The sequence below is a fragment of the Indicator indicator genome, chromosome 11 (assembly GCF_027791375.1).
Source record: "Indicator indicator isolate 239-I01 chromosome 11, UM_Iind_1.1, whole genome shotgun sequence".
Lineage (NCBI taxonomy): Eukaryota > Metazoa > Chordata > Aves > Piciformes > Indicatoridae > Indicator > Indicator indicator.
Genome location: NC_072020.1, coordinates 4,629,884 through 4,651,788, shown reverse-complemented (window position 1 = coordinate 4,651,788; position 21,905 = coordinate 4,629,884). Strand labels below are relative to the sequence as shown.

At 39.6% G+C, this 21,905-nt stretch overlaps 1 protein-coding gene across 1 annotated transcript in view; it reads right to left on the bottom strand.

Annotated features, from left to right (window-relative positions):
• The window catches only part of ULK4 (unc-51 like kinase 4), a 133,237-nt gene that overhangs the window by 97,236 nt on the left and 14,096 nt on the right, over positions 1 to 21,905 (bottom strand). The window contains exons 13-22 of the mRNA XM_054384894.1: positions 21,660 to 21,720; positions 19,619 to 19,800; positions 18,499 to 18,545; positions 17,574 to 17,652; positions 12,852 to 12,959; positions 10,340 to 10,423; positions 8,638 to 8,799; positions 5,293 to 5,475; positions 3,207 to 3,334; positions 1,730 to 1,863 (exon numbers count right to left, since the gene is read on the bottom strand). Coding sequence (XP_054240869.1) covers positions 1,730 to 1,863; positions 3,207 to 3,334; positions 5,293 to 5,475; positions 8,638 to 8,799; positions 10,340 to 10,423; positions 12,852 to 12,959; positions 17,574 to 17,652; positions 18,499 to 18,545; positions 19,619 to 19,800; positions 21,660 to 21,720 — 1,168 coding nt within the window. The remainder of the gene's footprint in view (positions 1 to 1,729; positions 1,864 to 3,206; positions 3,335 to 5,292; positions 5,476 to 8,637; positions 8,800 to 10,339; positions 10,424 to 12,851; positions 12,960 to 17,573; positions 17,653 to 18,498; positions 18,546 to 19,618; positions 19,801 to 21,659; positions 21,721 to 21,905) is intronic.

The window sequence follows — 21,905 nt, the reverse complement described above, 5'->3', positions numbered from 1 at the left end:
CACAAAATACATGTTAAAATAACTGACGTGTTTCAATGATCATAGCTATGTATTTGATGTCAGGCTCTGAGTTAAAAATCAGGGCCTCTTGTATTAGTTGCATATAACACATAGGGACAGTAGGAGGTGAATTTCTGCCTCAAACACTTTAAGTCTGAGACTTCCAAATCCTGAACCACAGCCACTATGCAAACCTGATATTTAGTTAGGAAAAAAAAGGGATCAGGTATTTGCAGCAAGGAAAAAAAATGGTATTGACATAGGAAGTATAGTATCTTCTCAAATAGCAGGGGGACATTCAAGTCTCCTGACCATTGCAGTGCTACCATTGCCATTTCAATATTCCAGCAATAACGTAAAAGATGAAAAATAAATCAGGTACTGTTCCATGAGAAAATGATCTTGGGGCAAAAAAAAAAAAAACACTAAAGATTTTCTTGTTCAGTGAGAAAGCATCCCACCCCGCCCCCCAAAAAAAATCCAGGCTGGTTTTCGCTCCCGTTTGTTCTCACACCACTTCCTTCCTTGTCTTGCTTTTTAGCTTTCTTACTGTATTCTGTGGAAGACCTCACCCAAAGCTGTAATAAGAACTTCAATGATGATTCAGACTGGCCACACCAGTCTCAGGCTTTAACCTTCCTTGCTTCTTGTCTTCTCCTTTCCCTCTCTCCCTGCCCCATCTTTCCTCAGAAAGCACAGCTTTTTCCAGGAAAGACAGTCCCACCAGCCTTACTCATCTAAGGAAACCTCTGTGACACTTCTTTGATTCAACCTTGTAGTCAATTCTCACTAACAGATCCTCCTTAATAAAGAAAACATTGAAAATTCACTGTTGTAAAAATGGTCAAAACTCACAGCCCATTTCATCACCTTCTCTTGACTGACCACCCAGACTCTCAAACTCATTTCTTTCTGCTTCAATTTCTTTTCTGATTGCCCAGAGGGTCCAAATTACACTCTGCAATTCCCAGATTTTGTCCTATTTGCATGCCTGCCTTTCAGTGCTTCTCAAAGTCCCCTCTTCCCCAGTACCTCAGCCTGGCTCTGATGTGTTTGAGCATATTTGATGGTGACAGGGCTTTAGCTGCTAGATCTAGGAAAAGTGTTGTTTGAAAATATCTGAACAAACCCTGGGAGCAGTTTTTTAATCATTCCAAAGGCTCAAATACTAGTGAAATTTGAACAGATAGTCACAAAATTATCCAAATGTATATCCTGGGCACAAAAATTACTTTGCTGAAACTTCAAGCCCTTATCCCTAAGCATAAGGCATGGGCTGAGGAAGCACAGATATCCTCTCAGAAAAAACCCTCCATCTTCTCTTATGGATGTGCAAATTAGACTGCTACAACAGTATTCAGGCTGCAACTTCCACATTTCCTGAACTAAACATCCAACACTAAGTTTCAGTGTAAGTTTATTAGCACATACCCACAGAAATGCCCTGCTGCATCTCTCTGTCCTTTGAGGCAAATTTGCTTTTAGGTTTTTCAGTATTTGGAATAGCTTTAAAACATTAATAAAACTTCCTGTACATTTGGGCCTCATTCCCAAGTTCAGCAATTACAAAACATGAACAAAGGAAACCATTCACTCTGAAATAAAATCATGACAACTAAAAACTTCATGATGTGATGCAAAGTTCCCATAATGAGACAATAAAGTAAATATTTGTTTCTCAAGGGAGTATGCAAAGGTAAGATTTGTTCAGTTAACCAAGTGAATTTACCTAGAACCCCTGGCAGCTCCTGTATAATGTGATAGATGAGGAGATCCAGGCATTTTGACAGGTATTCACTGCTGCCTTGCTGCTCTCTTCCTGACGTGGTTTTTCTGCTGTCTCTTTCTATATACATCACAAGCCTACATTTAAGGAAGCACAAAACATTACCTCTCATAAGAGGAAAAAAAAAAAGACACCATACCTCAAAAAGCCTACTGAAACAGGCTTTCCCAGCATGTGCAGTTACAATAAAGATGATACAGAATCACAGAATGGTCTGGGTTGGAAGGGACCTCCAAAGGTCATCCAGTCCAACACCCTCTGCAGTCAGCAAGGACATCCTCATCTAGATCAGGTTGCCCAGAGCCCTGTCAACCTTGAACACCTCCAAAGACACATTAGTTTTGGTTCAAGCATTTTGTTGAAATCTTGGACTTCCCCTTTTAAGTAAACGGATTAAAAAACCCAAATGACTGAGTCAAGGAAGAAAAGGCTGAGCTACTGTAAATGCAACTCTACTGGTTTCAATGGATAGTGAATTCCTCTGCAGACTTGGACTAAGGCTAACTTTTGAATCCACTTAATTTTGATATATTTGATAAGCAAAAGAATAAAGACATGAATTTTCAACATGTAAGAATTCCAACAGCAAAAATCATTGAAGAGATGAATCCTTCAGTCAAGGAAAAAAAAAAAAAAAAAAAAAATCAAACTCCATAAATCAGATCCAAGTCAAATCAAATCAAAATGTTAGCACTAGCTAGCATGGCTGTGCTGAAAGAAACAAAGGTCAAAAATAGCCTTTCCTCTAGAAACCTGGGGTTCAAGGTTTCTAAAGACAAACCCAATGCTTTCATTCTAACTGGTCAGTACTGTGCAACTCTGCTGTTCTGCAGAATGACATTTCTCATAGTGAACTCTGCTAACTGATTTAGCAGGCACCTGCTAACTTACAAGAGCTTGCTGCAATACACCTGTAACAAAATGCCTCTGGCAACATTTTAAATTGCTCATTTGAATAGAGAAAAGGGTCAGACTTCCCTTCAGGAGCATAATATTGACATCTTTGTTTTGCATTCAGGTCCCCAGGGATCCTGTGCAAAGGACCATCAGTTAACTGGTGAGTCAAATCCATGCTCTAGATGTTAAGAATGTGCTTCGTATTATTTTTTTTTCTCATATGTCCTTCTTAAAATCACTGCTCTTTTAGAGAACTAGGAAAATAACAAACTGCCCCAAGTGTACATAACAGCACTGCAGGACTCTCAAACAAAATACAAAATGGTATCCTAGGAAGTGTTTCTTGCCACCAAATACACACTGCTGCTTGACTTGACAAAACAAAAGCTGTCCAAGAATGTATTCTGCTGAACTAGGTCTCTAAACAATGCATGATTGTCATGGAATACTACAACCCACCTTATCCTTCCTCAACTTTGCTACAGAGATTGAGATAGATAATTATCTTCCATTATCACCTTACCTTGCTTGACAACTGAGTAGCAACATCTCTCTATTATGAATCAGAACTTGCAGCAGAAACAGAAAGGCTTTTGCTCGAATAACAGTTGAAGGACTCTCAAGTAAACGAGTTATTGTAGTCACAAAATCCTTGGTGGAAAAAAGCACAAACAACATTATTTTACAGAAAAGTATACTTGTACTTTATTTTAACACTATATACAAAGTCTGCTAGTTTTCATGGGTATTGGTAAGGTACTTTTCATGTCATAGCAAAAACCCAAAATAAATCCCCAAACTTAAAAATCAGAACTAAAACCTGAGCCAGAATTCAAACTGAATCAGCTGGTTCTATCCAAAAGCATAGGCTGAGCATGATTGGCCTTGTCATCATAAACTGCCTTCAAACGTTTGAGCTGGATTGTCCAGGGAGTGACACCACAGAATAAAGAGGTGGTCAGTACCTGTCCTTGTGTGTACAGTTTAAAATCCTGCTCTGTGATGCACACTTAATGCACCAAGTATGCTCCAAATTCTCTTTTGCAGACAGACTAACAAAGGCAACTTCAATATCACAAAATTGAACGCCAACATTGAAAGCTGGGAAGGGGCTTTCTACAAGGCCTTGTAGGGATGAGATGAGAGGGAATGGATTGAAAGCTTGAGGAGGGCAGATTTAGATGGGAGATTAGAAAGCAATTCTTTACAGTGAGGGTGCTGAGACTCTGGAACAGGTTGCCCAGGGAGATTGTGGATGCCCTCTCCCTGGAAGTGTTCAAGGCCAGGTTGGATGAAACCTTGAGCAAACTGGGCTAGTGGAAGGTGTTCCTGCCCATGGTGGGGGTTTGGAATGAGACAATCTTGAAGGTCCCTTCCAACCCAAACCATTCTATGACTCAATGAACTGGAATATCAGAAAGAGACTGCTTTTAGAGGTCTCAGTCCTATATCAACAAGAGATGTTTCAGAGAACACAGCAGGCTGTAGCCATACATTTGGTACACTTTGCATGTTCAAATCATTATTGTTTAAATGTCCTTCTCTGACTGTCCCACCACCTCACAGCTATGTGCATGATTAGAAAGTGACATTACAGGACACTTAGCTGCCTCTAAGTGTTGTCACAGTGGAATTTGGTGAAGGCTTCAAGGCCAGCTGACATATTTACAAAAACATATTGGCAGTTCTGACAGGGAACAGAAATTACTTTTAGGGAGAGAACGACTCATTGCCAGCTGCAGAAGAGCAGGGTGGAAAACTGAAGATTATCTTGTAATTTAAATACCATTGTTAAAACTGTGCATAGGGAAACCAAATACAGCGCTCTCAACTAAAGCCTAATGGACTGCTGGAGTGAAGCTGACTGTCAGGTTATAGAGGATCTAATGAAAACACAAGCTAGAGTTCTTATTTTCTTGGTCATTTCTATCCTTTCCAAGCAGAGAGGGATTACTTTTGTTTATGAATTGTGCAGACTTACTGCCAAAAATCCCCCATAAAAAACTATCTTTCTAAACACAGAATAATTTGATGATCAAAACAGAAAAGCTTTTAGCCATCTCTTGCAGAAATTATATTAGCCAGAAATCAGAAGCAGTAGTTTTATCTAGTGACACTAAAAAGAAAACTCCACGTTACTAAAATGCTAATTTCTGCAAGATGCTTCACTGACAAACTGGCCTCAGGTCCTTTGAGGAGAGCATATAGCATAGGTTTAGATTCAGTATAGACACTCATTATTTTCTCTTTTAAATGTCTAAGAGAGAGATGTCACAGAGCTGTCCTCATGCATTCCTTATTGTTTTTCCTCAGGGCCATTATCAGTTATGGTCAGACTAGAGTTTTCTGAATTGATTGAACTGTAGCTGCAGCAGAAATTTATATATCCATTAGTAAAAGCTCCTGAAGATCTTTCAGAGAGAAAGCAAACCCATACACCTTGTTATCTGGATTTTAAGCAAATAAAATAAACAAATTTATTTCCTGCTATTCAGATGCATGTCAGTGAGTTACGCATTTGGGAAACACAAACCCAGTACCAGGCCCAGCTCCAACTTTTTATTAGTGAAATTCAATCCTAGTGAATTAATATTAATCTGAAATCAAACCTTTTCTTGGACGAGCCTCTGTAGGTGAACCCCACATGACAACATTGCTGAAAACATGGTGAGCATGTGCTGCTGGATTTTGCATATTCCATTCACTAAGGAGTTGAGGATGGCTGTTAATCCCACTTTTTCAATGACACTCTGGAAAGCATTAGGTGAGTAACGAGTAATTCTGCATAAAGCCTACAGAAGTGACAACAAACACACACACACAAACCCATTATTTGATGGGATCACAGAATCACAGAATTATTGAGGCTGGGAAGGACCTCTGAAATCATCAAATCCAGTCTATGACCTAACACCACCACATCACCTAAACCATGCCACCAAGTGCCACATCCAACCTTTTCTTAAAGACCTCCAGTGATGGCTTATATTATATATATATATATATACACACATATATATATATATATATATATAATCCAGTGATAGATTATTAGATTAAGGAAAATGATGGAAAATAAAAACAGGTAGTGACTTTTCCAATAGTTTAGGACTAGAGAGAATTCATATAGTTTTCTTTATAAGACAAACCAGAAGAACAGGCTTTTTATTTCTGGAGACCTGGAATCCCTTGAAATATATTGCTACACACTACATGCAGCTGAAAATGAAATATTTGGAACAACACCACCAAACAGTCACATCACTGTTTTGTTCTAGAGAACACTGCTGGTGGAGCAGCATAGTCCATGCTTGAGGTCTTTATCAGCATAGAATGTAGGCAGCATCAGGTAACACTGGACTAGAAAGCAGCACAGGCAGCAGAAAACAGAGATGACACACACCAGAAGTTCTGGTGGTATCTTCCTTCTGGTGGGTATCTTCCTTCTCTCTCTCTGCTCATGGACCATGATAGATAATAGTTCACTATCTAAAGTCTATCTTTAGATCTAACTACCTGTCTAGAATCAGTGTAAACACTTCTCAACACAGTGCAAACTCTTCTCCAAACACTTGATTTGCAAACAAGGGTGACTGTAGCCACAGGCTATTAGATGACCTCCACAGGAATCTACTACGACAGACTTCTAGGATCATACTGCCCCTTTGGAAGCAGTCCAGGAAAGTTCCAGCCCATCAACAGCCAAGGGGACAACCTTTAAACACCCATGAGCTTGTATGTCACAGAGCTCTCTGCTGTAGGAATGAAACCAGCATTTCAGCAGAAAAGCAGAAGAGAGTTTAGTACAGGATAGAAGACAAAGTAACCTAAATCACTCCAGCAGATCCAGTATCTGCAGAGAACACAGAGACCAGTCAAAAGGTAGTGGAGCATGGATTAAAAACAATGATGAGCAGCTCACACCATCATCTCTCAGCAGCAGTCCTGGAAAAGGAAGTGATTGCAGTGAGAGTAAGGTGTGGACATAGCCTCTCCTGGAATCAGCTTTTCTGTCCTTGCTCTCTGTACAGACATAACCAGTACCTATTCTCTTAGCAGCTCCATCCCTAGCATCATGATCTTTATCAGTCCCACCCAACTTGAGTTATTCTGTGATCATCTACACCCTATCTGTTGCCTTTTGGTCATGTAGGCCATAAGGTGGCTGGACAACATTGATCCTTCCAGGCTGCACTCCATTCTCCCATCTGAGAAGTAATGCATTTCTGTGTCTGCAGTACCCAGGTCTCTGAAAAACTGTTCTGCACCAATTATTTAAGAAGAAAAAAAAAAAAACCAAAACAAACCACAACAACCAGACCCTCAAAAGATTGTGTTGAGCTTTGCCAAGTTAGTTTCCACTTAAGTGACTTATGTTTTGTTATCCTTCTCTGGCAAAAGCAGCTACCTCTTAGAAATCAAATTCAAAACCTTCCAGTATAGTGGTAAGAAAATATTCTTCCCACTGTTGAGCTTGTCAGAATGTTCCTGACATCTTACAGAATTATTTCTTCCCTGAGTGTAGCAAAACTATAAGAAGATGTAACTTCCCTACAGGCAAAACCTGTGATATTTACCTGAGGCATGTTGGACTCCAAAGTGAACAAAACCACTGAGACACAGTCCCCATTTGCCACCTCTGACAGGCAGGACAAGGTAAAGTGTCATTTCTTCACTCCAGAGACTGAAGACAGAGAATCTTCTTGATATATTTTTATTTTTTATTAAAATAATCAAGTAAAATCCCACAGTGCCTTAATGCTGATCTACTTTGCAGGCAGCCTGCTAGTTCCAAGTAAAGATATGACATGTGGATTTCTCAGTAGAAGAGTATTTTTACATGTGAATAGAGGTGTCAGGCAAGAGTCAGTTCTTCAGGGTACATTCAAACAAGGCAGGAATGATTGCATAATAAAATATAGTAGAACAGTGATCAGCTCAATTGATGTGGTCATGTAGAATAAAAATTCCTACATATCTCTAGCTACAGTTTAATGAGGGTAGGAGTTGAGCAGTACAATGCAGCTGGAAAATACAGTAATTTACTTGGAAAAAAATCAGCATGGCACTGAAATTTCCAGAAACTTCAGTTGGTAAAAGATCTGTCAGTGCTAGATTTCAATATTAATTGGCTGTTTTTCACTGAAGTTAAGCTTATATACCCAAATAACTCAGCAGGATGAATACACAGCCAGGATTTAGATGAGGCATGGAGTAATGAATCAACAAATGAACTTCACTCTTGTTAATGTTTCAAGTTCAAAGCAGAGGAAGGCTTACAGCACCACCTTGGTGGATCCTACTTTGGAAGCTTCCTTCTGCAATTCACTTCAGATGTATCATAACATAATTAAAACTTCAGCAATAAAAGGACATGATCCCCAAAACAGTGGAAAGAAATTATCTGTCTGGAAGAGGATGGAAATCAGCCATGTAGATAGCAATTGTTATCATAAAGGCCAAAAAAATAGGCAACTAAGCAGCTGTACCATGAATGTGGAAGAGTGAACGTCACTCTTCAGTTCCTCTCATTCCTGCTTTCACTCAAAGCTCTCCTATATGTTAGTCTGGAGCAAGCCTTACTTCCAGCATGACTGAAACACAGTAACTGCTCAAGGGAAAAGTATGATCTCCAGCAAGCTTACTGCCTTCACAGGAAAAAATGTTAGTTGGGAGCAGTTAATTTGTTGCTTGTGCTTCCATAGGTGCATCTCTACTGCAGACTTGCACAAGATGAAGGCATTTTTGCCTCAGCAGAAGTCATTGTGCACACACAACTTGGTCATCTCTTTAAAACACTGCCCTCAACACTGAAGTATGCAGTGCTAAGGAACTTCAACAGAGAAAATGGAACATAATCATAAAGCACCATGCCCAAACCACTATGTTTCAATGCAGAATGCATCTCCAAAATCAATGCCAGAACATTTCTGTCACTAAAGGAAATTCCTTACCGAAACAGCAGTTATCTTCAAGGAATCCACTGTAGAATGTGTGAAGAGGTACCACAAGACAGGTCCAATTTCTCCTGTAATAAATCCCTGTGCATGGCAGGAGAGGGTTGTGCAAACATTTTCAACAATCTTTGCTGCCAAATGGTTCACCACCCGGTCTTCCTAAAGGAGGGGGAGGAAAGGAAATCTCAAACACTAAAAGGAGGCATCTTGTCATGAGGACATAAGGCATGTGAACAGAAATGGATCTTCAAGAGACAAGTAAACCAGCTCCATGTAACATTTGACCTCGTCCTTATCATATACTGCACCAACTCTAACCCTGTGAATGGAACCATATCAAAAAGTAGCACAGCAATCACTTTTACTGACTTTAGAGCTCCATCAGTTTTATGAAATGCACTTAACAGTTCCTCATTTTTAGCCATGTTGAACATGTCCCTCTTTCCAGTTAAAGTTCATGGATGCTTAGTCAAAAGGAGCTCTTGAGTGAGAAAGCCAATACCAAAAGGATAAACAGATGTAAAGTGCTAAAGAAAAACTTGGTTTAATTGAGTCTTTCTATTCCAATGGTGAAGAAAAGAAAAGCAAATTAAAGTTAGGTTCTACTGATACTCTTTTGAAATAACTGAATCACAGAATGGTTTGGGTTGGAAGGGACCTCTGTAGGTCATCCAGCCCAACACCCCCTGCAGCAAGCAGGAACATCCTCCACTAGATCAGGCTGCTCAGAGCCTTGTCCACCCTGACCTTGAATATCTCCAGGGATGGGGCCTCAACTACCTCCCTGTGCAACAACCTGTTTCAGTGTTCCACCACCCTCGTGGTGCAGAACTTGTCCTTCACATCCCATCTAAATCTGCTCTGCTCTCATTCCAAACCATTGCCTCTCATCCTGTCACTGCAGGCCTTCGTAAACAGTCCCTATGCAGTCTTCTTGTAGCCCCCTTCAGGTACTGGAAAGCTGCTTTCAGGTTTCCTTTCTCATGCTTTCCTCCCATCCAGCAACCTCCAACCTGTTTTATGCCTTGAGCGCTGCCTTGGGCAAAAATAAATTCAAGAGGTCTCACACAAACAGTGAATGTAACCCCCTCACTCAATCCTTTTGCATTTTACAAATTGGAACTCTATGCCTGTTTTCCTTCCCTTTTCCTATTACAGCTAAGTCATCACCAAGAAAAATAAAGAATACAGTATAGCACATGTATGAGAATAAAGCTAAATACTACTTTTTAGCCTCAAAGGAATGCTAACAATGCAGTAGGATAAAAATACAGTTGTCAAAACCTGTATAGCAGCCACTGCAAAAGAGAAAGTAAAACCTGCACCACCCCCCCCCAAAAAAAAAAAAAATCAAACTGCAAGAATATCCTACAGCATCAGAACATGTCTCAAAAGAAAGCCAGAGCATTAATACATTCCACATTTATTAACTGTAATTTATACTATCCCACATTCAGAAAGCAATATCCATTTTATTATCCCCTTTCCAAGCCAGCAATGTAAGTGTTGAACATAGAGACCAACACTGTGTTGTTGCATTGATCTGCTGCCTAGGTCATGGTCTTATCGTGATTATTTAAGTTCAAGAGGAATACTTCGTTGACAGGGAACTGCAGTGCTGCAGGCTACAATCCTTACACAATGCCTAAAGGGGTATCATGGTGGAGAAATTCTACTGAGGACACTGAAAGAACCTTACCCCTTCCCGAAGACTCCTCATTATCACAGTGTAAGCAGTTGAGGGAGCCACCCAGCACTCTCTGGGGTGCCCCCTTTTTTCTTCCTGAAAGGAAGCCAATGGCACAAATGATTAAATCCAAAACCCACAATAATCTCAGTCAGATAAGATGGGTAACAGATTCTTAATACAGCTCACATGACACACATTTTAAGTTAACATCTGCTAGATGCAATTCCAGGGCAGTACTACTATTTAATGCTATTTCACATGCAGCACAGAAATGGATATGATTAGCCCGTTTAAATAGCCTCCAAAAGCCATGTTTCACTGATTCATTCTAAATTCACACACACAAAAATATGTTTCTGTATCCCTCTTAATCATTCTGATGTTAGGAACCGGCTCTGCACCTTGAGGGTATTGGAACAGATTGCCCAGGGAGGTGGTTGGAACACCATCCCTGGAGATATTCAAGGTGCAGCTTGATAGGGCTCTGGGCAACCAGATCTAGTGGAGGATGTCCCTGCTGACTGCACAAGGGGTTGGACTAGATGACCTTTAAAGGTCCCTTCCAACCTAGGCCACTCTATGATTACTAGACAACTAGTTATTAAGAACAGTAATGGTCCTCTTCAAGTGTGATTTAATTACACGTGCAACAGACAAAATTACTTTTGTCTGGCTATTAAAAAAGTTACCTTTGGATTAAAAAAAATAAAATCACTCAAAGTTATACAAAGAGATACAAAGTGTTTAATAAAAGTTTGCAGTGCAGCCTTCAGTGCAATCAACCCTGTTCCAAGATCTTTATGGATATTCCCTTGAAATGACCTTATTGGCAAGGCTAATTTAGTGGTAGTCGAGTCAGGGGTTTGATTCTGCCATTAGAAGTTAATGAACTCCACACCACAGCAGCTACTGTAAAATTTCAAGTTTAAAAGAGCAGATCTGACTGCCATTAAGTTTTAACTAAAACAACCTCCATATCTAGGCCAATAACACAGAGATATTATTACCAACTTAAAAAAAAAAAAAAGGCAAACCAAAACCAGTCACTTTGCTCAAAAAGTGAGAACTAATAGACATGAATTAACTGTTTTTAAGAAGACATAGGCTGGGCAAGGTGGAGGGTAATGATGCAGAAACAAATTATACTTGGTAGGTTTCTTGATTTCTGAACAACCTGTGCCAAATCACCACATCTAATGTGATAATGTCAAACATTTAACTGAAGCAGGGCACACCAGCAAGGAAAACTACTACTGAATTACCAAGTGACATAAATTTTTCTTCTGTTGAGAATTAATCTAAACTTTATTTTCAACACCTGTCAATAGAGAAGAGGAGTTTATTAAATCTCATTTTTTTTTAAAGCTTGATTTTGGGTAACCTTGTCTTAGAAGGTTATAGAACAGTTTTCCTTGTAACTAATTTATAGACACTAATGTTAAAGGTGGCTTGACAGCTGACAGACACCAGAACTACTACATTCCACCTCCATCTTATCAAAATAACAACTTGCTGACATTTGATCAGTTTGCCTTCCAAGGCTTAGTGTGTAAGTTTAAAAGATGGATGGTAGGTTACTAATAGTCAAAAGTAGAATCTTCCCAACCTGGAAAAGACAGGACAAGACTAGGAGTCGAGAAAGTTAAAAGGACAGCCTATGCTGCAACTAGCATGAGGCTGTTTCTCATTTTCTTCATCTCATTTAATCAGAAATTCTGGCAAGTTTTTCTTGACATATCAAATGGACTATAAAATACAAAAGTCTTAAGAAATGGTGCAGTCCTGAAGGGTGAATTGGTTTGAAGAATGGAAGAACTCTTAATAACTTGCTGCAAGGTTTAGTCTCTATTTAGAAATTGAAACAGACAAAAAGTGTATGAAACTTAGCACCATTCTTAATTACCTAATCACACCTACACAATTTGACATTTAATAACTGTAAAACAATCACCAAACACTGTGGAATCTTTCTATTTTTTCCTCACAGCCCATGTTGATTTTGATTAAACTTGTGGTTGAACATAGAAACACTTAGCAAAAACCCCAGAGGGAACAAAGTCAGCCATGGCACCCAAAGCTTAGTTTAAATGATAAATATCTAGCAGCTTAATAAAACAATCAAGCAGGCTGAACAGCAAAATGGAAAAATAAAACATGGAATAAAAAAGGTAAACCAAACCCCATTTTTATGCAGTTCATAATGAATTAGATGCAGTTATGATTTTTTTTTTTTAATTGAGGCATAAAGCTTTGCTGTTTAAAGTTATAAACTGGGAACAAACTTTGTTTGACCTTATACCACTACTGACTTGGTATGTGATCTTGGCAAGGTCGTTCGGTATTACTGTTCTGCAGTTTAATGAGCAACAAAACACCTACAACACCTACAACACTAAAACATCCTTAGAAATGAAAAATCAGAACACACAAGGACAAGAAACTGTTGAGGGTACAAATGCCAAAAGGAATTTGCCTGGTTTTGTCTACTGTTACATTTCTAAGGATTGCTTGACAGTCTCACCTCCCTGGCTATGAGGTAAAGAAGCTCCCCAAGAGCTGGCAGAAGGCATTGCTTCAATTTGCTGTTTCTGAAGTTCTCTCTGATGATTTCAGTTAAAAGTACAATTGCCTAAAAGAAAGAAAAAGGACCTCAATAAAACCACACATGTAATCTTTTGTCAAGCAAAATGTGCTGTTCTCATTGTAACAAGCTTTATCTGAAATGCCATCTTGCAGCACTTAGGCTAGAGAGCCATTTGCAAAGGATTTAGTAAGCATGGAAAAACAAAAAAGAAATAATAAATTACAAACCAAATACACAATGGGGATAAAAATGAAGTAAGGAAATAGCCAGGTGACAAATTGTCAGCTACCTGTTCTTCCTTTTCCCTCAGAACAACAAAAGTAGGAAATCAGGAAAGACAAAAATAAACTCTACTTGCTGTTCCTATGTTTAGGTCAGAAGATCTACAAATTCTCTGCACCACCAGGTTACAGCAAGGACAAGCAACAAAAAAAAAACCCCAAACCCCAGTGGAATCCTTTATGTAGAAAAATAAGCCCAGGAAAATGGTGATTTTGATCATAAATTCCATAGTGTACCACACAATTGCTCCACATGCTCAAACACATACGCTGGCTGTGGATCATTGCAAAGCAGAATTGCCATTAAGCTCATATCCCAATAAAAACACAGCACATGAGGAAATTCTTGGTGGAATAGTTATATACATTAAAGAGAAAAAAAGTGTAACACGAATGAAGTTTTTATCCATAAGAACACACAGAGTACAACACTGTGACATAGAAAGTTTTTTAATTGAGAGGTACACTAGAAAGGGGACAAAAATTCTGTTTTCTAGGAGATGACTACTAAAAGCATATGTCATCTGGAAATAACAGAAAATAAAATTCATTAGCATCCCTGATTTGGAGTTCACATCCTGTATCTGAGTCAGGCCAGTCCCAGGCACAACTCCAGGCTGGTTGTGGAGTAGGTTGAGAGTATCTCTGAAGAAACAGCCTTGGGAGCCTTGATTGATAAGAAGCTCCCCATGAGCCAGCAGTGCCCTCACACAGCCCAGCAGGCAGCTGTGGGCTAGACTGCATGCAGAGGAGTGTGGCCAGCAGGGCAGAAGAGGGGATTCTGCCCCTTGACTCTGCTCTGAGACCCCAGCCCAATACTGCCTCCAGTTCCAGTGTCTCCAGCATAAGAAGAACAGTAAGTGGAATGAGTCCAGAGGAGGCCACAAAGATGAGCCAAGGGCTGGAGCACCTCTGCTATGAAGATAGGCTGAGGGAGCTGGGGGTGTTCAGCCTGGAGAAGAGCAGGCTCCAGGGGAACCTTAGAGCTGCTTTCTAATACTGGAAGGGATCCTACAGGAAGGCTGCAGAGGGACACTTCATAAAGGCATCTAGAGACAGGACAAAGGGGAATGGCTTGAAGCTGAGGGAGAGCAGGGTTAGACTGCAGCTTAGGAAAAAGGCAAGACTCTGGAAGTCTGCCCAGGGAGGTTGTGGCTGCCTCTTGCCTGGGGGTGTTGAAGGCCAAGTTGGATGAGGCCTGGGCTAGTGGAAAGTGTCCCTGTCCATGGCAGAAGGGTTGGAGTAGCTGATCTCTAAGGTCCCTTCCCATCCAAAGCATTCTATGTATCTATGAATTTCTTCAGCTGTTAATCAGGAACTTTACACAGCCCAGCACTCAGGAGAAAGTATATATTCAATAAATATATGTATTGGTAGGTTTTGAAGCTTCTAATAGGTCAGCTTGAAAAAATAGCAGTCAAATTGGTTCAAGTGGTGTTCTGCTCCAAGTGATGAGCACATAATGGCAGCATTTTCTCCTTCATTAGATTTGCCTTCTCTAGCTGTACAGAACGACTCCTGCTTTTGTCATGAAACACATTCTCAGAACTACTTTCACTGTGGAATCAATACCACTAAAAGTACTTCAGAGCCATGGCATTAACAGACATCATCCACATTTACTTTATACCTCTCAACTTCTCTTCAGACGGAGAGCAGGCCATGAAATAGTATCTAGACTACATAAAATTGATGAGCCATGTGGTAACAGGAGCTGCAGACAACAGTCCCAGCAGACTAGATGGGGACAATAAATCACTGTGACACCCAAGTTAGGATTACTTGCTTGTTTGCAGGCAGGACTTGATGAAGAAAACATAAATCAGATTGCCCATCTGGTATTGAGAATCAATGCAGGCTGTTCAAAATTACCAAGTTCAGTGATTTATCTGAAGGAGCAGAAAACCTTGACTTAATATCAGTAATCATGGGTTGTGCCTGTAATACTGCTTTTTCCAAATTATGATCAATAAACTGGTGAATTTTGATGGCATACTATCTGAATATATTTCTGTATCCAGTCCTAAAATTCTCTGAATCCTGTGTTCCTTTAGGTAAATAATTACTCTTTGTATTTAGGACAAGTGGGTAAAGGAATGGTTTGCTAAGTTCTGGTTAGTTGCTTTGCTATTCAGTTAGAGTTCTTCAAAAACATTCACTGATATCAAATACCCTGGAGAGGTTATCCATCTTCTGGGGGGGGTTGGTTGTTGATTGAAATGAAGAATTGAAGATTTAAAAGTAATGAAGCTGAACTCAAAGAATAATATTTTATATTGGAGAACAGAAATTACTCTCAGTGACAAGTAGACCTAGTTATTATTGTTATTCTGAAGTGATAAGAGCAGCAAGTCATTCTTATGGCTCTTTCCTCATATTTGAGCAAAAAAAAAAAAAAAAGTGGTAAAATTGAGTTAATAAAATTCAATCTAAGATGTTATTCCCTTCCCTGTGAACCACCAGTCTGCCAATAAGCTAGTCAACAGTGCAATAACTCCAAGTTTTAATTTAAAACAAGCTGGTTTATTAAACAAGAAAAGAAAAAAATGACATAAAAAGGCTAAAGTTATATGGAGTTTCAATTTGGATGAAAACAGAAATCAGGATATTCCACTCCTTTGCCAGAGATATCACATTCAAAGCTCAATATTACAACATGCTGTCTTTCTCCATGGGATTCTTGGTTTATTAACTCAGCCATAGGCTTTGCAAAGAAGCTTGCAGTGTTAAGGCTGTAGTTGGTTCTGAGCCCTTGAAACACTCAGTGGTCCCAGGCACACCTGCCTGTGTCATAGTGTCACACTGATACTTCCAGCTGGCAAATTGGAAGTAAACAAGAAAATGGACAAAATTCTTGCCTCAAAAAGGATATACAGAGTGACTCAACACACAGAGGAGGCTGATCTCCTACCAGACACTGCACCCTGACATTGAGGCATTCTGTGAACATGCTCTATCATCTTTTACTAAAGTAAAAGAGGAGTCTGAAATTTCAGATCAGAGTGGCTCTGTCCTAGATGATTGAAGGCTGAATCTGCTTGCAGACAGGAGAGAACAATAACTTTTTAATAAATAACCTCAAAAAAGCAAGTGCTTTTTTCAGACAATCTAGTTCCTCAACAATCAGCTTCAAACTTGAAATAAAGATAAAACTTTGAGGTGTTTTTTTCTAAGATAACTAGGAATAAATATGAGGAAATTATGTTTTATGTGCCAATTCCATGGGAAAACCGAGTACCAAGTCAGAAAGAACCCTGACATATTAACAACTTATGGCAACTGCCAATAGATATTAGATGTCTTCATCTTCAACTACACAAGAGCTCAATTTCCCTCTTGTATTTTAAGACCAGTCTCATTTGGTTTCTAAGCAATGCAGGATTCTTTTAAAAATATGCTTAACTGGAAATAGATCAGCTGCAAGTGAATGAATAGGTATAAACACTAACATATTGTGGTTTTGTCCTAATATGACCTACATACTAGAGCACATCAGCAGAATAAAGCTAGTCCACAGATCCACAGGGACATCTTTGAGGAGGCTATGAGGCTGTTTACTCGCATTTCATTTTTGCATTTTAGTGCCCTCCAGTGGTAACTACCACTCAAAAGAAATGGAGCACCTCTGCTACGAGAGCAGGCTGAGGGACAGGCTGAGTTTGTTCAGCCTGGCAAAGAGAAGGCTCCAAGGAGACCTAATGGCAGCCTGCCAGTACCTGAAGGGGCTACAAGAAGGCTGCAGAGAGACTGTTTGCAAAGGCCTGCAGTGACAGGACAAGGGGCAATGGTTTGAAATGAGAGAAGAGCAGATTGAGATTGTTGTTAGAAATAAGTTCTACACCATGAGGGTAGTGCAACACTGGAACAGGTTGCCCAGAAAGGTGGTTGAGACCCCATCCCTGAAGATATTCAAGGTGAGGCTCAACAAGACTTTGAACAGCCTAATCTAGTGGAGGACATCCCTGCTGACTGCAAGGAGGTTGGACTGGATGACCTTTGGAGGTCCCTTCCAGCCCAAACCTTTCTGTCATTCTATGATTCTATAACCAAATAAATCAACACTCTTCATGTTATACATTATGTGTGACAACAACTACTTCACTTTCTGACCAGGAGAGAATTTTGTCATTGGTGGGTAGTTCTATGACAGGTTAGCAAAGATGAGAAACAGAACTGCAGAGAATGACCTCAGAAGTTTATATATTTGATGAACTGAATTAATTATGTCCCCATACGCATGCAAGAAAAAATAAAGGAGGCTGCAAAAAAAGCAACACAGTGAAAGTTTCTGATACGAATAATAAAAGCAGTAACAGAAGTCTCCCCACCAACCCCTGCATAGAGATTAAAAAAGAAAAAAATAAATAAATCAAGCTACCTCAGAAACAGGCACATTTTCTCCAAGTTCAGGTGTGTGAAATGCCAGCAAACCAATCACTCGAGCGACTCTGGCACGGCTGCAGACCAAACACATTCTTTGTAAGTGCAGAAAAACTATTTCAGACATCACCAAACCAACTACATCTTCTTTGTATTTTACAGATAGCTAAATGCAGGAAATAATCAAAGTACTGTTTACAGCTCAGATTTTCTTCATTTCAGCATCTCAGCTTGATTTAGTAATAAATTCATGCATAAAGAGATTTCTTTCTTACAGCACTGAAGAATGAAGATTCTTTAGTTTATTAACAGTCACACTAATCAGTCACACCCACATTCAGCTTTCTTATAACATAGAATCATAGAGGGGCTCAGGTTAGAAGGGACCTCAGAGATCATCTACTCCAACCTCCTCACCATGCCCAGGGACACCTCTCAACTAGACTCAGCTGCTCAAGGCCTCATCCAGCCTGGCCTTCAACACCCCCAGGGAGGAGGCAGCCACAAGCTCCCTGGGCAGCCTATTCCAGAGTCTCACTACCCTACTTCTGAAGAACTTCTTTCTAAGATCCTACTCTCCCTCAGCTCCAAACGCTTTGTCCCATCACTAGACACCCTTATGAAAATAAAACCCCTAAAGGCCATTTGAAACTTTTCAGTCCAGCTGACAAAACACAAATTAAATCTAGATCAAATCAGTTTTAAACCTGCCATTAGAGGGGAAAATAAACAGCAGAGGGCACCATCACACTGAAAGATTTCTCACAGGCAAAGGCTACCATTATTTTACTATGTTGGTTCATTCAGTGACTTTAAGTAACATTTACTTCTGGATAAGATGTTAAAAATTTCCTATAATGTTTCATAAAATTCAGTGATAATTCTGTATTTGAATAAATTCATTTACAATAATTGTTACTTACATATCCCAACTGGTGGCCACACGCAGCTGCTGTATCAACACAGGAAACTAGTTTAAAGAAGATAAATAAGCATTAGGCCGTATCAGATCACTGAAATTCACTAATGATAAACAAACAAAAAAATTATCAGAATATCAATGATTTCTTAAGAATATTTGGATAACATTTGCAAAACATTATCATAGACAAATGTACAGCCCAAGCTTTGATAATAAAACCTGAGAATAAAGACAATTTCTTTCTATGTTCTTGCCTTAAACTGCTAAACATCAGTGTGTTAAAAAAACCCAACACACATCTAATGAAAATAAAATATTGTGAGGGTGACAGAGCCCTGGAGCAGGCTGCCCAGGGAGGCTGTGGAGTCTCCTTCTCTGAAGACTTTCAAAACCCTCATGGTTGAATTCTTATGTGGCCTGCCCTAAGTGACCCTGCTCTGGCAGGGGGGACTGGACTTGATCTCTGGTAGTTCCTTCCACCCCCAACACTCTGTGGTTGTGTAATGGACAAAAATAGTTGGCAAATACTAGAGGTTGGAGAACAAGGTAGTTTACTTCCCTGCTTGTTTAACAGAAAGGGTACATCTCAGGATAGCCACAATGGGCAAAAGAAATCTCTCTTCTGCGCTCTCTTCTATTCTGAGAAATACGTTAAGCCGTGGCTGGTAGCAAACGGGTCCTGAAGGGTGGAACCACCATTTAGGATTGCATTAGCCCAGCCTCTTCAGGGAGCATGCTCGCTCCTTGAGGCAGTGCTTCATGAAAGCTCTTCACATTCTTTAAAGTTTTTCCTCCTATTCTTTACAGACAAATGGCCAACAAAAAATTGATTTAACAATTCAATTTTTTTTGGTCTTATCTGTCACCTAGTGATTTATGAAGACTAGCATTTCCTCGTGGATTATTTCACACTCTTCAAGTTTAGCTTTTACCCCAATCTTATTACTACAACCTGACAGAATTTGGTAAAATTTCCCCCCACTCCATTATTTGTACTTAATTTGGCAAATAATTTGTGTCAGCACACCAACTATTTCTTGAAATAACTAGAAGCAGATGATTTTTCCTGCAACAACAAGCATGTGAACTGTTCTGAATCCTTCAAAGCTTTCATTATTTACCAGCTGAGAGCTAATTAGCCGGCTCGCAATTCCCTTGTGGACCGCCACAGTACAAAGATAGTGCAGTAAATTCAGTTTAGAACGTGCTGCTCCTGTGTTCTTCTCTGGGGAATCAAGCAGTGAACAGACTCGCTGCAAGAAATCATTCCAGTCTGTGTCTTTCATTGAGGATAATGTCTCAGCTGACCATAAAAAGCAAACAAGTAGTTAAAGATAATGAACCATTGATGATGAATCTTTAATACACTAGCAAGTGACATCAACACAGATAAATAAGCTCTGAAGTTTTAATTATCGTTTCAGTACTAAAAAAGCTAACCAAACATGTTGCAATTCATGTCAGCAGATGACAATTTAAAAATAGTAGCAAGAAGAGAAAAAATAAGAAACGCAGCAATAAAAGCCTCAAAACATTTTGAAAGTATAACCTGCTTAAGTCTTTCAACCTCAGTAAAAATCCAATAAACATCTGTTGGCATTGTTTTTAGGTAAGATAGTACTTGTCCTTAACCACTAGTTACTAATTCTTAACAGGGAAGTGCAATTTCATTAGAGTAAAGCTGAAGCAAAAACTAATGGAAGTCAGCAAAATCTCAGGATCAATGATGAAGGGTTAGAACTAGATGATCTTTGAGGCCCCTTCCAGCCCAAACCATTCCATGCATCTCTGTATCTGAAAAGTGTGCTATTTGCTTACACAGGTAGCTAAGCCTTAGTAGTCTCAGAACATGGATGACTTCAGAAGGAACACAAAGAAGTCAGATCATCAGGATAATAGCCAAAATCTGTGGCTGAGTTCACTGACTACTGCACATGAATAGAGAGTTGTCCAATACATCAAGAAAGCTACAGGCATGAAAGTGTTAAAACTGCAAAAAAACCTCTGTCCCATATTAAATAAATACAGACAACAACAGTTAAACATTTTGGAACAGTCTGATAACAACATGCAAGATTAACTAAAACACCACTGCCCTAGGTAATGATCATTTTGGCCTTGGATGTTGGCCAAATGAAAAATATTTTCTGTAACAACATTCTTGATTGGGAGCCTGGGTGGCATTCTCTCCTTTCCGACTAAAAAATTTCTTCAACAAATTAAGCCTCTCAAACACATAGAATGGTTTGGGTTGGAAGTGACCTCTGAAGGTTATATCTAGTCCAACCCCCCCTGCAGTCAGAGATATCCTCCACTAGATCAGGTTGCTCAGAGCCTTGTCAAGCCTGACCTTGAATATCTCCAGGGATGGGACCTCAACTGCACCCCCAGGCAACCTGTTGCAGTGTTGCACCACCCTCATGGTGCAGAACGTTTTCCTAACATCCAGTCTAAATCTGCTCTCATTTCAAGCCATACTTTACAGAAACATACTGTATAGAAAAAAAAAAAAGAACTAGGAAGAGGTGTTACGTGAATTCTGGAAGGACTACTTGGCCAGCATCCCTCTTCAAAGCAAGTAAAGTCTAATAATGCTTCCTTAGGATAGAGGAAACACTCCAGGAGAAGAAATGTTACACTCCTGACAACAGGCAGCTGTTGACAACAGGAAAAACAAACAAACAAATCCCAAACAACTCCTATCTTTTGGATTCCTGTAACATTTCATGATTAAAAGTTAGACCGGAAGGCTGCTTAGTGTTTCAACTGACCAACACTGCACATTTAAAGATCCTCTTCTCATTTGCTTCTTTACCTTTGTAAAACTGTAACCTATGTGGTTGAGTGTTTCAGTTAAACTATCTCAGTTCTGTATGAATATTCCTCCCTTCCCCCCTTCATCCCCCACTAAACCAGTGCTGTCTTATTTTTAAAGCTTTTGAGCATAGGCTTGTAACTGAGGAAGGCAGAAGAGAACCTAAAGGCATATAACTATTTGTAAACTCTGCTTGGAATTGGTCTAGCTAAAAACATTTCACATGCAACTTCAGTTTCAGAAAAGCCTTGAGTTGTGTGAGCTAATCATCTACAAAGGGCAGCTACAGGTCTTGGGATTGCAAGTTCCACCATCCTATGCAGCACTTAACTTCAGCAGATCCATACCTGAGCATGTTGGTACATGCAAAGTTTTCAAGTCAAATTTAACTGGCACTTGCTTCATGATCTGGAAAAGTAAACAGATTACAATTACCTCTACTGCATTTCTGGAAAGCTCTAAGTAGCTGAACACAAAAACAAAGATGCAACAACTCTACAGGATGGGTGTACAACCCACTGCTTGTTACTGAACTATTTTCCATTGTTTTCTGGTATGGATTTCTTCCAAGCAGCTGTCTCAGGTTTAACTCT